The sequence below is a fragment of the Cebus imitator genome, unplaced genomic scaffold (genome assembly GCF_001604975.1).
Source record: "Cebus imitator isolate Cc_AM_T3 unplaced genomic scaffold, Cebus_imitator-1.0 Scaffold28, whole genome shotgun sequence".
Classification (NCBI taxonomy): Eukaryota; Metazoa; Chordata; class Mammalia; order Primates; family Cebidae; genus Cebus; species Cebus imitator.
Window position 1 is genome coordinate 10,771,526 of NW_016107343.1, and position 14,325 is coordinate 10,785,850.

At 41.3% G+C, this 14,325-nt stretch overlaps 1 protein-coding gene across 1 annotated transcript in view; it reads right to left on the reverse strand.

The window, feature by feature from the left end:
- Positions 1-4,174: 4,174 nt before the first annotated feature.
- The window catches only part of LOC108300688 (CXADR like membrane protein), a 131,632-nt gene continuing 121,481 nt past the window's right edge, over positions 4,175-14,325 (reverse strand). The window contains exons 5-7 of the mRNA XM_017523581.1: positions 13,883-14,005; positions 6,708-6,849; positions 4,175-5,647 (exon numbers count right to left, since the gene is read on the reverse strand). Of these exons, the coding sequence (XP_017379070.1) occupies positions 5,347-5,647; positions 6,708-6,849; positions 13,883-14,005 (566 nt within the window). The 3' untranslated portion in view covers positions 4,175-5,346. The remainder of the gene's footprint in view (positions 5,648-6,707; positions 6,850-13,882; positions 14,006-14,325) is intronic.

The following is a 14,325-nucleotide window of genomic DNA, read 5'->3' on the forward strand; positions in this document are numbered from 1 at the left end:
AAAAAAAAAAAAAAGAGAGAAAGCAAATTATAAACATAATTACTTCTGAACATGGAGGTCCTTGAACTCTATAATTTCATTTTTTTTTTTTTGTGATGGAGCCTGGATCTATTGCTCAGGCTGGAGTACAGTGGCGTCATCTCGGCTTAACGCAACCTCAACCTCCCGGATTCAAGCGATTCGCCTGCCTCAGCTTCCTGAGTAGATGGATCCACAGGCATGCGCCACCACGTCCGGGTAATTTTTATATTTTTAGTAGAGATGGGGTTTCACCATGTTGGCCATGCTGGTCTTGACTCCTGATCTTCAGTGATCTGCTCTCCCCGACCTCCCAAAGTGCTGGGATTACAGGGGTGAGCCACCACACCCAGCCTACATTTTAAATAAATTGATATGACTATATCATCTTTGAAGAATCAACTATACCTATTACTTTCTAGTTTCAACGCACCTTATCTTTTTGCCTCTCAAGATTGAACAGATTTAATCTTGATGTGCTCAAGATACTCTGTGCTTAACATTAAACAAAAATTACATAATCTAAGCCTATTATTAACAAATAAATACAAATCAGGCAATAATAAAGTTGGGAATTGTATCCTATTTTGCAGAACAAGGGAAAACTAAAGGATTTAGACTTGTGTGAGTGAGCTAATTGTGTCCCAAGTATGGTGAAAAGCTTTAGGGCAAGGAAGAAAGCAAAGAGAACAGCCTAAAGGTTAGGATAAAGGTTTGAAGATTTTAGGAGGGAGGATGGTAATTAATCAGGATCTGTCAGTTCTCATAGAATATACTAACAGTGACTGGGTTTAAATCCTGGCTCTACTACTAACTTAGCCTTTTTGAGCCTTACATTTCTCACTTGTAGAATGAGAATACGTGTATTTCCTTATAGGATTATGTGAGTATGAAATTGAGACAAAATGCATAATGTGCTTAGTGTGACTGGCGCACAATAATGGCTCAGTAAGTGTTGATTACTGTTATTGCTGTTGATTTTCAATGACCTCTGTGAAGTGTTTTGTTTTGTTTTAGTAGAGATAGGGTTTCACCATGTTGGCCAGGCTAGTCTTGAACTTCTGACCTCAAGTGATCCGCCCGCCTTGGCCTCCCAAAGTGCTGGATTATAGGCGTGAGCCACCGCGCCCAGCCCTCTGTGAAGTTTTTTCCAGATGTATTTGAATCTCTTAGTGTGTACTTTTCAGATTTATTTGAACCCCTTAGTGTGTGCTTCTCTGTTGGCATTTCACCTAGGCACTTGCTCAGTAATTATTTTGTTAATTTTGATAGAGCCCTTAAGGATAGCAGCTCTCTTGATATCCCCTGTGCAACTTATACCTAGCATCTTGCTTTGTGAGAGAAAAAAATAATTGGTAAATTTGTGACTGAAATTGATAAACAATAGATCATATTCAGTACGAGTTCTTTTGTTGTTCTGTTGGCAGCAAGTTGATAAATTTCCAGTCCCGGTTATATGAGCTTCAACTTCTCCTGCAGTATCACTTTTACTTGTTTATTTTTTAATTGCTGATACAGATGCATCCATAATAAATATTTGGTTTTTGTGATGATCAAACACAGTCCCAATTACAAGGCAACTTAGAAGTTAAAACAGAAACAGAAATATAAACAGCTTAACACCAGAAGGAAGCAAAACTATATAGGTCTTTTTGCAACAGCAGTTTTGAAATTGTTTTTATACGTTGTAACAACAAAGATACCAACTTCTTTATTTCAAAAATTTGTTTGGTTTATATATTTTATTGACATGGTTACTCAACTTCCACATCATTCCATCTGCATCTTCCTCTTACAAACATTTTTCTTCTACTTTTTAGTTGTTTTCTCCTTTTTTTTGTTTCCTATTTCAAAATCAAATTTATTTTGCTTGCAAACTCAGTGGAATGTGGTTTGGAACCAGTAGGGTCTCTAACTTAAGCCCAGAATCTGTCAAAGAGAAGTGCAGTATCATTGCTAAGACTTGAACAGCTTATCTCTCAGAATCTTCAATTCCTTTGAATTTCTCAGCTCTTAGTATAATCTGTTTTATGTGTTTGTGGTAGACTTCCATTATGGATAGATTTCCAAAATAATTTGAGTAGTCAACTGGTATTTTAGCATTCTGGTAACTAACATGTTTAAAAATATAAACCTTTTTTTCATGCAAAGGAGACTTATTCTTGCTTTCAAAAGCATAGGCAGGAAACCTTAGGTTCAAAGGTAGTAAATAATGATAAAAGCAAATTGCTGGCTGGGCGTGGTGGCTCACGACTGTAATCCAAGCACTTTGGAGGCCAAGGGGGGCGGATCACCTGAGGTCGGGAGTTTAAGATCAGCCTGACCAAAATGGTGAAACCCCATCTTTTTTTTTTAAAAAAAAAAAAAAGAGCAAATTGCTAGTGATGATACAACTGCGGCCTCCATAGTGTATTTGTTTGGCTCAGGTACTCCAGAAATGAGAGTTCTCAGAATTACATAGCAGAACTGATATGTTGCCTGGATACCACACTCCCAGAGGAATAAAAATGTAGTCAGAGTAAGGGATTTTATATTTTACAATGAGACAATGTTAGTATAAGAAGCATTCCAAATATGCCAGTCTTCTTAAACTCATAGCAGACATTTTTAAGTTAATTTCTTAATGTCTCTTATTTCTTACCTTTTTTAGAGGAAGGCAATACTCAGGTTAAAACTTTCACCCAAGGATAAACTCCTGGGGACTTCACAAGAATTTTGTTTTTTTTACAATATGTAAGGACATGAGTGTGAGAATTAAATATAGGAGTGAAAAACCAGAGAAATGGGGCAAAATCCCAGATTAGCCTTTCCTCTTTAAGCATCAGCTTCCTGTTTTAGAAACATGCTTTCATCACCACATTCAGCATTTTTTTCTTTTCTCCAACCTGCTGTTATTTTAAAAAGTATTCTGGGCTGGGTGCAGTGGCTCACACCTGTAATCCTAGCACTTTGGGAGGCCGAGGTGGGTGGGTCACCTGACAGGAGTTTGAGACCAGCCTGGCCAACATAGTGAAACCCCATCTACTAAAAATACAAACATTAGCCGGGCATGGTGGTGTGTGCCTGTAATTCCAGCTACCAGGGAGGCTGAGGAAGGAGAATCACTTGAACCTGGAAGGTGGAGGTTGCAGTGAGTTGAGATCGTGCCACTGCACTCCAGCCTGTGTGATGAGAGCGAGACTCTATCTCAAAAAAAAAAAAAAAAAAGTATCCTGGGCCAGGTGTAGTAGCTCATGCCCGTAATCCCAGCATTTTGGGAGGCCGAGGGTAGACGGGTCACTTGAGGTCAGGAGTTCGAGACCAGCCTGGCAAACATGGAGAAACCCTGTCTCTACCCAAACTACAAAAGTTAGCTGGGTGTGGTGGTGGGCACCTGTAATCCTAGCTACTTGGCAGGCCTAGTAATGAGAATTGCTTGAACCTGGGAGGCAGAGGCTGCAATGAGCCGAATTGCTTGAACCTGGGGGGCAGAGGCTGCAATGAGCTGAGATGGTACCACCACACTTCCGCCTGGATGACAGGGCGAGACTCTGTCTCAAAAAAAAAAAAAGAAAAAGAAAAAAAATTTTTTTTTCTGCTCTCCCAGTGGTGATCAGTTGACATTTGTGCTAGGGTCCTTGAAGGGCTGATTCAGGTCCAGCATTTGTGCTATAGGTATCAAGAGTAGTCAAACCTATTAAAAAGGCAAGTTATTATATTGGAGGCTACTGTTTTCTTTATTTTTCAAACATCTTTCTTCCATTCCTCAGCTCTTCAGCAGCTATCCTGGTGAATTCTTTTTGCTAATTCTTTCCAAGATGCTGACAACTAAACTGTTAGCAGGCACTAGCTCAACCCTCTCCTGCCACCCACTAATCATTCTCATCTCTTCCCTAAATGTTAGTTCCCTTTTCTTCCACCCCAGAGCTAGACCTCTGGAGGCTGAGGCTGGGAAAGTACTGAATTTCTCTCATTTTTCACTTCTTAGGAGGGAATGATTATGGCCTATACTTGCAGTGCTATTAGAAGCATTGGCAATCCCTGATCTTTTTGGTAATTTAAGGCTTAGAATCATCAAAAGTTCCAAGTTCACATCCTTCGAAAATGGATGAAATGGAGAAAATTCTAATTGTAGTACAATACTGAACTTCCTTTTATCCTTCCTTGATATTGTTTATTTTTTTTGAGATGGAGTCTCACTCTGTCACCCAGGCTGGAGTGCAGTGGCATAATCTTGGCCTACTACAACCTCTGCCTACTGGATTCAAGCGATTTTCCTACAGGTGCCTGCTACCTTGCCTGCTACCTTCCTTATCATACTAAGAGAAAACTGATGTAATCTCCCTTTCTAGTCCAGCCAGTCTTGCAATTCTGGTTTCACATGTTCTCAGAAAGGAGAGACTATAATGAGATGGTGGGTAATCTTTCAGCATTCCTAGATCCCTTTTTCTCTAGAAGAATTCTAAGGACTGTGATAAATGTTATGTAGTAAGTATTTTTTCCTTCCAGAGATATCCAGCAGGAAAGTCCTTAGAGGCATCTGATTTGAGGGAAAATCCACAATTGCTCCATTATATATTTCTAATGTTTGTCAGCAATCTTCATAACATCATGAAGATGGAAAGCTTTCCATAATCCTTTGTCACACATTTTGTTCTCCTTTCATAGTTATTTTGGGCTCAATACAAGTAGTGAGATTAGTACAAAGTGGGAGAAACTCATTCACTCTTCTCCATCTCCCACTATTTCAACTCCCCTTGAAATTAATATCCAAACATTATGACAAATGAAGTTAAGTCAGAATAGAAGACACATATTTCCTTTTTTGGAGTTTCTTAGAAGTGGTTAGCTCAGTACGTGGTGCAGACCGGTGTAATAAGGCTGTGGGTTTTGCTTGATTGTGAATAATTGCAGTAATCCAATAGGTTTGCAGAAATGCATAGAAAACTTAGAAACAACATCCCATTTCCTCTTGAAAATGGCAAATCAAAGCAATGATACAAAATATCCCACATGAAAAGTTTTAGGTGTATTCACTTCACCTTTCCCCAACCTTCTCACCATAGGTCCTGGTCAACAGATAGATTTGGACTCCTGCTTTCCCTTATTCTGGTCTAAAGGCACAATGAGATGCCTTTTTGGAGATGAATCAGCTTACATCCTTTTGCTTGTTTGGTGTCCTATAAGGAAAGTGCTCATCTGAATGTCTTCTGTGCAGTGCTCACTGCTACTTAAATGACCTCTCATCTGGTTTGAGGGGGTTGTGTGGCTGGTGACTGAGCTCCAATGACTAGAAGAGTCCAAAGACCCTGACTCCTAGGAAAGTGTGGGAGTCAAGTCCATTCTAATTCAGACCGTTTGGAAGGCTCTACTCTGGCTGGGGATCATGCTAGGTGTGGTTTCTGCTTTGGTCAGAGTAGCATGGTGGACTTTCTTTGGTTCAGTACCTCTCACCTCTGGCCCTACTAAGCTGTATGCCTGGGTGGCCAGCCCTGGCTGGGGTGCTGCGTCAGTTGACAGTGTCCGCTGGCTGCGTGAGGCACTATTTGCTGTGGAGCGAGTGGAGGAAGAACCAGAGCGTGAGCTCCGAGAGCCTGAGGAAGAGGAGCTGGGTTTCACAAGGCGGGCTTTTGGAGCTTCAGCATCTTCTCTGAAGAGAAAAAAAACAGCAAAGATAAACTTTAATACTGGCAGGTCTGTGATTGCTTCCACTATGGTTGCTTCCTTCTGAGGTTTCCCAATACATTCCTCAAGCTGTAAACCTCAGATAATACCATCGGGAAGGCAGCCATTTAGGGACATAGGTACTTTCTTGTTTCTTAAGACTTAATGCTTGGCTTATGCAAATGTATATTTTGTTAGCCCACTGGTCAACTCTATTATACTGGGAGGATAGAATCTTATCATTGAGATGGCCTAGATAGCACTCTCTCTGGTTTAGAGTTTGTCTGCATAAACCCTTTCATGACCCATAGGCTATGCCCATTTTTCATTGTATGCCTATTATGAGTAGAAGTCAATCAGAAGAAAGGTAAGTTGAACTGTTTTATATACATACATGCTTTTGTTTTGTTTTGTTTTGAGACAGAGTCTCGCTCTTCCGCCCAGGCTGGAGTGCAGTGGCACGATCTTGACTCACTTCAACAACCTCTGCCTCCTGGGTTCAAGAGATTCTCCTGTTTTGGAGAATTGCTTGAACCCGGGAGGCGGAGGTTGCAGTGAGCTGAGATCGCGACACTGCACTCCAGCCTGGCGCCTGGTGACAAAACAAGACTCTGTCTTAAAAAAAAAAAAAATAGAGAGATTCTCCTGCCTCAGCCTCCTGAGTAGCTGGGACTACAGGCATAAGCTACCATCCCTGGCTATTTTTTTTTTACTTTTGTAGAGATGGAGTCTAACTGTGTTGACCAGGCAGGTTTCAAACTCCTGGCCTCAAGTAATCCTCCCACCTCTCAGCCTCCTAAAGTGCTAAGTGTTTACAGCCAGCCTAAATTTAGCTTTTAAGTGTTTACTGAAGATAAGATAGTTTCACAGTAAAGTCCAGGTAGACTACACCCTCTGTCCTTAGGCTGGAACTTCCTATCTACCAGGATATATTTTTTTAACAGATTTATTATTAAGACAAAACTGGGAACATTTATGTTGACTGATCACTATAGTGCTGGCCCTAAAACAGAAGCCCAGTAAAAGTGGGTATTTGAGAGGCTTACCGAATTTCATTAGGTCTCTCTTCTTCCTCATATCTCTCTTTGTCTTTCCTTTGGATTAGCAGCCACACCAAGAGGACAATCAGCAGGGCTCCAGCCACTATGCCTGTCACTGCTCCCACAACCATGCCGATGCTTTGTACATCTATTTTCTCAGAAGCAAAAGCACAAGTAAAACCAAACATAAGCTAGGAAATACATGAACTCAAAAAACATAAGCTTTGGACAGAATGTGTATTTCCAGGTCTTTATCTTCCTGAGCAGTACTGCATTACCCTCTCTTATTGCTATATTTGCAGTTGTAGTTTCCGAATCACAGACTTCACCAGCAAGTGGCCAGGTGTTAGTGAATAAGTCTGGGTGGGTTCAGATGATAAAACTGGGCTGGGAGAGTAATCATATCATGTCTGAAGATTTGTAAGCCTTAATAGGATAACATGTGGGCATTCCTCTGGCTCTGCTGACTTCCCTGTTTTAACAGCTCCCTTCTCCCACCAGTCACATAAAAGAAAGTAAAAAAAAAAAAAAAAAAAAAAAAATTTTGGCCAGGCACAGCACCTCACGCTTGTAATCCTAGCACTTTAGGAGGCTGACGTAGGTGGATCACTTGAGGTCAGGAGTTCAAGACCAGCCTGGCTGACATGGGGATCTTCATCCCTAATAAAAATACAAAAATTATCTGGGCATGGTGGTGCATGCCTGTAATCCCAGCTACTTGGGAGGCTGAGGCATGAGAATTGCTTGAACCTAGGAGGCAGATGTTGTAGTGAGCTGAGATCACGCCACTTCACTCCAGCCTGGGTGACAGAGCAAGACGGGTGTAAAAAAAAAAAAAAAAAAAAATTAATTTGAGTAGAATAAAAATTGATTTTTCAAAAAGGAATATAACCTATAATTTTAGACTGTGGAATTTGACCATGGATCCTAGAAATTTAGAAGTTAAGGTATATACAATTTACAGTTTAGTAATACATGCTCTTTCATATACCAAATATTTATTTAAGTGCCTACCCTGAGCCAGGCACAGTTGTAGGCACTATTGAAGATAGGCAAGTTTTCTGCTTTTGTTGAGTTTACATTCCAGAAGAGGAAAACAGAATAAACAAGTAAAGATAATTTCAGATAATGAATAAATTCTATGAAGACAAAATTGGAGGAGTGAATTTTAGAGGGGTAATGGAGGCATACCACTTAAGTTTGCGTGATCAAGACTTTGAGGAGGTGACATTTCAGTTGAGCCATACATGATGTAAAGGATGATCTTGTGATTATCTAGGAACAGAGCATTCCAAGCAGAAGGAATAGCAAGTGTAATTAGTGTGAGTGTGTCTGGAGCATAGTGAGCAAGGGAGAGTAGAGGGAGATGAGGTCACAGAGATGGGAAGGGACCAGCCCACGTAGGCCATGGCAAGGATTTTAATGTGAGAGCAATAAAAGAGTAACAATCCAAATTATATCTGAGACAGTGCACCATGCTGCTCTAGGGAAAACAACTTGTGGAGGGGTAGGAAAGAAAGCAGGGACCCTGGTTAGGAGGCTTATAATAGTGCAGGCTAGAGATGATGGATTAGGCTAGGATGGAAGGAATATAGAAAAAAGTGCATGGCTATTGTCTATATTTTGGAAGTATAATCAACAGAATTTGCTATTTATTCTTTTTTTCTTTTTTTGAGACAGAGTTTCCCTCTTGTCGCTCAGGCTGGAGTGCAATGGCATGATCTCGACTCACTGCAACCTTTGCCTCCTGGGTTCAAGTGATTCTCCTGCCTCAGCTTCCTGAGCAGCTGGGATTATAGGCGTGCGCCACCGCCCCTGGCTAATTATTCTATTTTTAGTAGAGACGGGGTTTCACCATGTTGACCAGGCTGGTCTCAAACTCCTGACCTCAGGTGATCGATCCACCCACCCGCCTTGGCCTCCCAAAGTGATGGGATTTCAGGTGTGAGCTGCTGCACCCAGCTTATTTATTCTTATAAAAAGGAAATGATATAAAATTTTATTTTTTAAAGAAACCGGACTGTGGATAGTTAAGATCTCAAAGGACTGGAGTTATTTTACCTGAGTAATTTCAATTAGAGAATGTTTCCCCCACTGCGTCAGCTCCAGCACACATAATCTCTAGATGGATTGTCTATTAATAGAAATTTAGGTTGCTTTCAGTTTTTCACAGTTGAAAATAATATATCAGGCTGGGCGCGGTGGCTGACGCCTGTAATCCCAGCACTTTGGGAGGCTGAGGCGGGCGGATTATGAGTTCAGGAGATCAAGACCATCCTGGCTAACATGGTGAAACCCCCTCTGTACTAAAAATACAAAAAATAGCCGGGTGTGGTGGCATGTGCCTGTAGTCCCAGCTACTTCGGAGGCTGAGGCAGGAGAATTGCTTGAACCTGGGAGGCGGAGGTTGTAGTGAGCTGAGATCATGCCACTGCATTCCAGCCTGGGCGACAGAGTGAGATTTCATCTCAAAAAAAAAAAAAAAAAAGAGAGAAGAAAAGAATATATTTCCGGGTGCTGTGGCTCACGCCTGTAATCCCAACACTTTGGGAGGCTGAGGCAGGTTGATCACTTGATGCCAGGAGTTTGAGACCAGCCTGGCCAACATGGAGAGACCCCGTCTCTACTAAAAATACAAAAATTAGCTGGATATGGTGTGCGGGTTTGTAATCCCAGCTGCTCAGGAGGCTGAGGCAGGGGAAGTGCTTGAACCCGGGAGGCGGAGGTTACAGTGAGCGGAGATAGCACCATTGCACTCCAGCCTGGGCAACAAGAGTGAAACTCTGTCTCAATCTCAAAAAAAGAAAAAGAAAAAATAATAATATATCCTTATTTTCCATATGTATTTGGACCCTTGGGGCATGTCTCTAAAATATAAATTCACAGAAATATTGCTGGATAAAATGGAATGTACTTTTGCATCTGGAATTAAATGAATGACTAATTGTATAGTTCCACAGTGAAATACTATAAAACAATGAAAATTGACATACTATAGCTATAAGCAACAATAATGATGAATCTCAGAAATACAATGTGGAATGAAAGAAACCAGACATAATGGAATGATTCCATTTTGAGACAGGAAAAGTAATCCGTAAAATTAGAAACCTGGATTATAGAGAGGTAGCAAGAGTTAGAAACAGATTTTTTTTTTTTTTTTTTTTTAGCTGGAGTCTCGCTGTGTTGCCCAGGCTAGAGTGCAGTGGCACAATCTTGGCTCACTGCAACCGCTGCGTCCCAGGTTCAAATGATTCTCCTGCCTCAGCCTCCCAAGTAGCTAGGATTACAGGCATGCCCCATCATGCCTGGCTAAGTTTTGTATTTTTAGTAGAGCTAGGGTTTCACCATGTTGGCGAGGCTAGTTTCAAACTCTTGACCTCAGGTGATCTGCCCAGCTCAGCTTCCCAGAGTGCTGGGGTTATAGGCATGAGCCACTGTGCCTGGCCAGAAACAGGTTCTTAATCATGATACTGGTTACACAGGTATCTTCACTTTTGAAAATCTGTCAAGTTGTACACTTACCCTTCTTCTTTGTATATGCCTTACTTTAATGTATTTACCCCTCAGAAATCTATAAAGCTAATTGTGCTACCAATTTAGTCAAAATGTAAAAGCATCTGTTTCCCTATAACCTTTCTAAAATTGTTTCTACAGTTTTTATATTTGCTATACTGATAGCTTAAAATAAAAAGGGTGTTTTTATTTTCTCAACCTAATGGGGAATAAAGGATTTTGGGGCACCTCTTTATTTATGTTTATTGACCATTTTTTATTTCTTTTCCTGAGAACTGCCTAAGTTTTTAATAAAAAGTATGTCCTGAAATACCACAGGAAACAAACAAACAAACAAAAAGTATCTGATAACTTGGAAATAGACAAAAGAAGTACAGAGCTTGGCAATTTACAACTCTGAAAGGGCAACTTGTAGACCTCTGTCTAGTAGAGATGAAAATAATTGCTCTACCACTTAAATGGATGACCCTAGGAATTACAGTCTGTGACTTTGTAGCTCAATGTCTAATCCAGTAATCTGTTAATAATAATAGCTAACGTTACTGAACACCTACCATGTGTCAAGCCCCGTTTCTAGGCTTGACTGGTGTTGGGTGATCTACCTCTGAGATGGCTCATTCACATGTCTGTTGGCTGGAGGCCTCAGTTCCTCACTACATGGACCTCTATATAAGGCTCTTAACAAAGCAGCTGGCTTGCCATAAAGTGAATGATGTAAGAGAGAGAGAGGATCTGAGATCTAAGAAAGAGAGCTGCAATGCTTTTGCAGATGCGCGACATACCATCACTTCTGCTGTATTACATTCATCAGAAGTGAGTCACTAAGTTCAGATCACACTGAAAGAGAGAAGAATGAAGGTGTACCTCTTTTTTTTTTCTTTTATTGAGATGAATTTTGCTCTTGTTGCCCAGACTGGAGTGCAGTGGTGTGATCTCAGCTCACTGCAACCTCTGCCTCCCAGGTTCAAGTGATTCTCCTGCCTCAGCCTCCCAAGTAGCTAGAATTATAGGGATGTGCCACCACACCCAACTAATTTTCTATTTTTAGTAGGGGCGGGTTTTCACCATGTTGGTCAGGCTGGTCTCAAACTCCTGACCTTAAGTGATCTACCTGCCTCAGCCTCTGAAAATGTTGGGATTACAGGTGTGAGCCACTGCGCCTGGCTGAAGGTATACCTCTTGAAGGGAGGAGTAGCAAATAATTACGTGGACATATTTTTAAAACCACCAGAGTGCAAAGTCTAATAAGCAAAGTATATAAATACGTAATAAAGAACTCTTTCAAATCAGCGAGAAAACAGCTAAACCAAAATGGGCACAGAATGTTGAAGTATAACTTTGAAAAAAGTAAAATATTCTTGGAGACTTTGTTCATTAAAAAATAAAAAAAAAAAAAGAGGAAAAAGTAAAATATTGATTCTGACAAAGGTTTTATTTAATTAATTACTTAATAAAAGGGCACTTGGCATAGTGGCTCATGCCTGTAATCCCAGCACCTTGGGAAGCCGAGGCAGGTGGATCACCTGAGATCAGGTGTTCAAGACCAGCCTGGTCAACAGGTGAAACTCCGTCTCTACTAAAAATACAAAAATTAGCCAGGCGTAGTGGTGCATACTTGTAATCACAGCAACTCAGGAGGCTGAGGCAGGAGAATTGCTTGAACTTGGGAGGCAGAAGTTGCAGTGAGCTGAGATTGTGCCATTGCACTCCAGCCTGGGTGACAGAGTGAGACTCTGTCTCAAAAATAAATAAAAATAAGAGGGCTAGGAAAATGTTAAAAGTGGTCCAAAGAGCGTTTGAGAAATTAGAGACAATTTGACAAAGATGTTGTGGAGACAGTTTAACAAAGATGAACATCTGTGAAAGATGAACATCTGGATCCAGCTTCCTTTTGTCTTTTAACTTGGTTTATCCTATCTTTTTTCATGACTCAGTCTCTAGATTATAAGCCTGGTATACTATTTATTGCACCAAATAAATATTAACACTTCAAACATGGCTTGTGGATGTAGGATTCGGTTCAAAAGTCTAAAGTTGCTACCTAAATTGAGGAGAAATAAAAATAGCTAATGTTATTGAACACACATTATATGTCAAGCCCTGTTCCTAGGCAGTTGTAAGTAAATGTGTTCATTTACCAACTTTTCAGAAAAATGAAGAGGCCAGGCGCCATTGCTTAAGCCTGTAATCCCAGCACTCTGGGAGGCAGAGAACAGATTGCCTAAGTCCAGGAGTTTGAGACCATCCTGGCCAACATGGTGAAACCCTTTCTCTACAAAAATACAGAAATTAGCCAGGCGTGGTAGCATGTGCCTGTAATCCCAGCTGCTTGGGAGACTGACACAGGAGAATCGCTTGAAGCTGGGAGGCAGAGGCTGCAGTGAGCCAAGATTACGCCACTGTACTCCAGCCTAGGTGACAGAGCAAGACCCTGTCTCCATTAAAAAAAAAAAAAGAAAAAAGAAAAAAGGAAAAACTCTGAGACAGTTAACTATTACTCTTCTTTATAGATTGGGAAACATGCCTCAGATACTACAGAGTTAGTGGTAGCTGTGATTGCAATCCAGGCAGTTATCTGACTCCACAGCTAATGCTCTTAGTCACCTGCTACTATCGCTCATCTGTACTTGAATCAAATCTTTTTTTTTTTTTTTTTTTTGAGACAGAGTTTCACTCATGTTACCCTGGCTGGAGTGCAATGGCGCAATCTCGGCTCACCGCAACCTCCGCCTCCTGGGTTCAGGCAATTCTCCTGCCTCAGCCTCCTGAGTAGCTGGGATTACAGGCACGCGCCACCATGCCCAGCTAATGTTTTGTATTTTTAGTAGAGACGGGGTTTCACCATGTTGACCAGGATGGTCTCGATCTCTTGACCTCGTGATCCACCCGCCTCGGCCTCCCAAAGTGCTGGGATTACAGGCTTGAGCCACCGCGCCCGGCCCCGAATCAAATCTGTCTAATTCTTGATTATAACACATGTGAGTGCACATGCACAAGCACACATGCACTCAAAAACACTCTGTGGAGGAGAGAAATCTCATCTACTTGCCTAGAATGGTAGATGGCATATAACTAGCTTGGTGGTTTTGTTTTTGTTTTTAGGAATGGTGTTTATTTAGTACTCTCCTGGATATAGTAAATATCTTTAGGGGGCTGGCTAATTCACACATTTGTAAATACAGAGTCAATTGTTTTCTTTTCTTTTTTTTTTTTTTTTAGAGGTAGTCTCGCTCTGTCGCCCAGGCTGGAGTGCAGTGGTGCAATCTCGGCTCACTGCAACCTCCCAATTTCAGTCAATTCTTCTGCCTCAGCCTCCTGGGTAGCTGAGATTACAGGCACCCACCACCACGCCTGGGTAATTTTTGTATTTTAGTAGAAACAGGGTTTCACCATGTTGGCCAGGCTGGTCTTAAACTCCTGACATCAAGTGATCAGCCCACCTCGGCCTCCTAAAGTGCTGGGATTACAGGCATGAGCCACTGTGTCCAGCCAGTCAGTTGTCGAGTGGTCCTTGCAACTAAATTTATTTTGATGATAGCTGTATCCTTCTAGAAATAAAGATTTTGACCTTAACCTTACTCTTACTCATGATTAGAATGTCTTACATTGATCCAGAATGCAAAAACAAATAAAAAAAAGAAACAAAAACTCCTTTGGATGCTTACACTGTACAGTTACCCGTACCACACAGCTCTCCTTCCCAGCTTCATTGCCGGCTGTGCACTGGTAGAGTCCGGAGGAGGACATCGTAAGATTCTGCAGCAGAACTCGCCCAGGGTTGTTGTAGTCTGCACAAGCAGAAAGAGTGACTGTAAATTCCTTTAGTGATGGTATCTATATTTATTGTTGATTGTATCACTGACTTGAGATTCTCATACTACTTGATAAGGATGAAATGATGAAAAATATACCCTTTGGGAACATGAGAAGAAAGGTAAACATTCTTTTAAGTTGTAGCACATCCTCAAAAGTTAGAAAAGATTATCGCCGGGCGCGGTGGCTCAAGCCTGTAATCCCAGCACTTTGGGAGGCCGAGGCGGGTGGATCACGAGGTCAAGAGATCGAGACCGTCCTGGTCAACATGGTGAAACCCCGTCTCTACTAAAAA